This window comes from Penaeus monodon, chromosome 25 (genome assembly GCF_015228065.2).
Source record: "Penaeus monodon isolate SGIC_2016 chromosome 25, NSTDA_Pmon_1, whole genome shotgun sequence".
Classification (NCBI taxonomy): Eukaryota; Metazoa; Arthropoda; class Malacostraca; order Decapoda; family Penaeidae; genus Penaeus; species Penaeus monodon.
In genome coordinates, this window is record NC_051410.1 from 13,549,610 (window position 1) to 13,549,875 (window position 266).

The following is a 266-nucleotide window of genomic DNA, read 5'->3' on the forward strand; positions in this document are numbered from 1 at the left end:
CAACTGACCTGGATATTGACGATGCCCCTGAAGACGGGACTCTCGAGGACGGAGATGAGGGTGTTGAGGTCGTTATTGCACTGATCGGACAGCTTGGCGTCGTCATTCTCCTTCATGGCCCGCTGGATGCGCTCCAGGAGGGACAAGGCGGCCGAGGTGTCTGCGGAAATACAAAGGAACGGGAGGTGAGCAAAGTCGGCGACGCGGCCCGAAAAAAGGGGAGAGAGGAAGGACAAACAAGGGTCGGGGTTGGACTCTGGTGCCGG

At 59.0% G+C, this 266-nt stretch overlaps 1 protein-coding gene across 1 annotated transcript in view; it reads right to left on the reverse strand.

Annotated features, from left to right (window-relative positions):
- The window catches only part of LOC119589057 (patj homolog), a gene marked incomplete at its 5' end in the record, with an annotated part of 11,630 nt that extends 11,470 nt beyond the window's left edge, over positions 1-160 (reverse strand). Inside the window, 1 exon segment of the mRNA XM_037937634.1 lies at positions 9-160. Coding sequence (XP_037793562.1) covers positions 9-160 — 152 coding nt within the window.
- Positions 161-266: the final 106 nt, after the last annotated feature.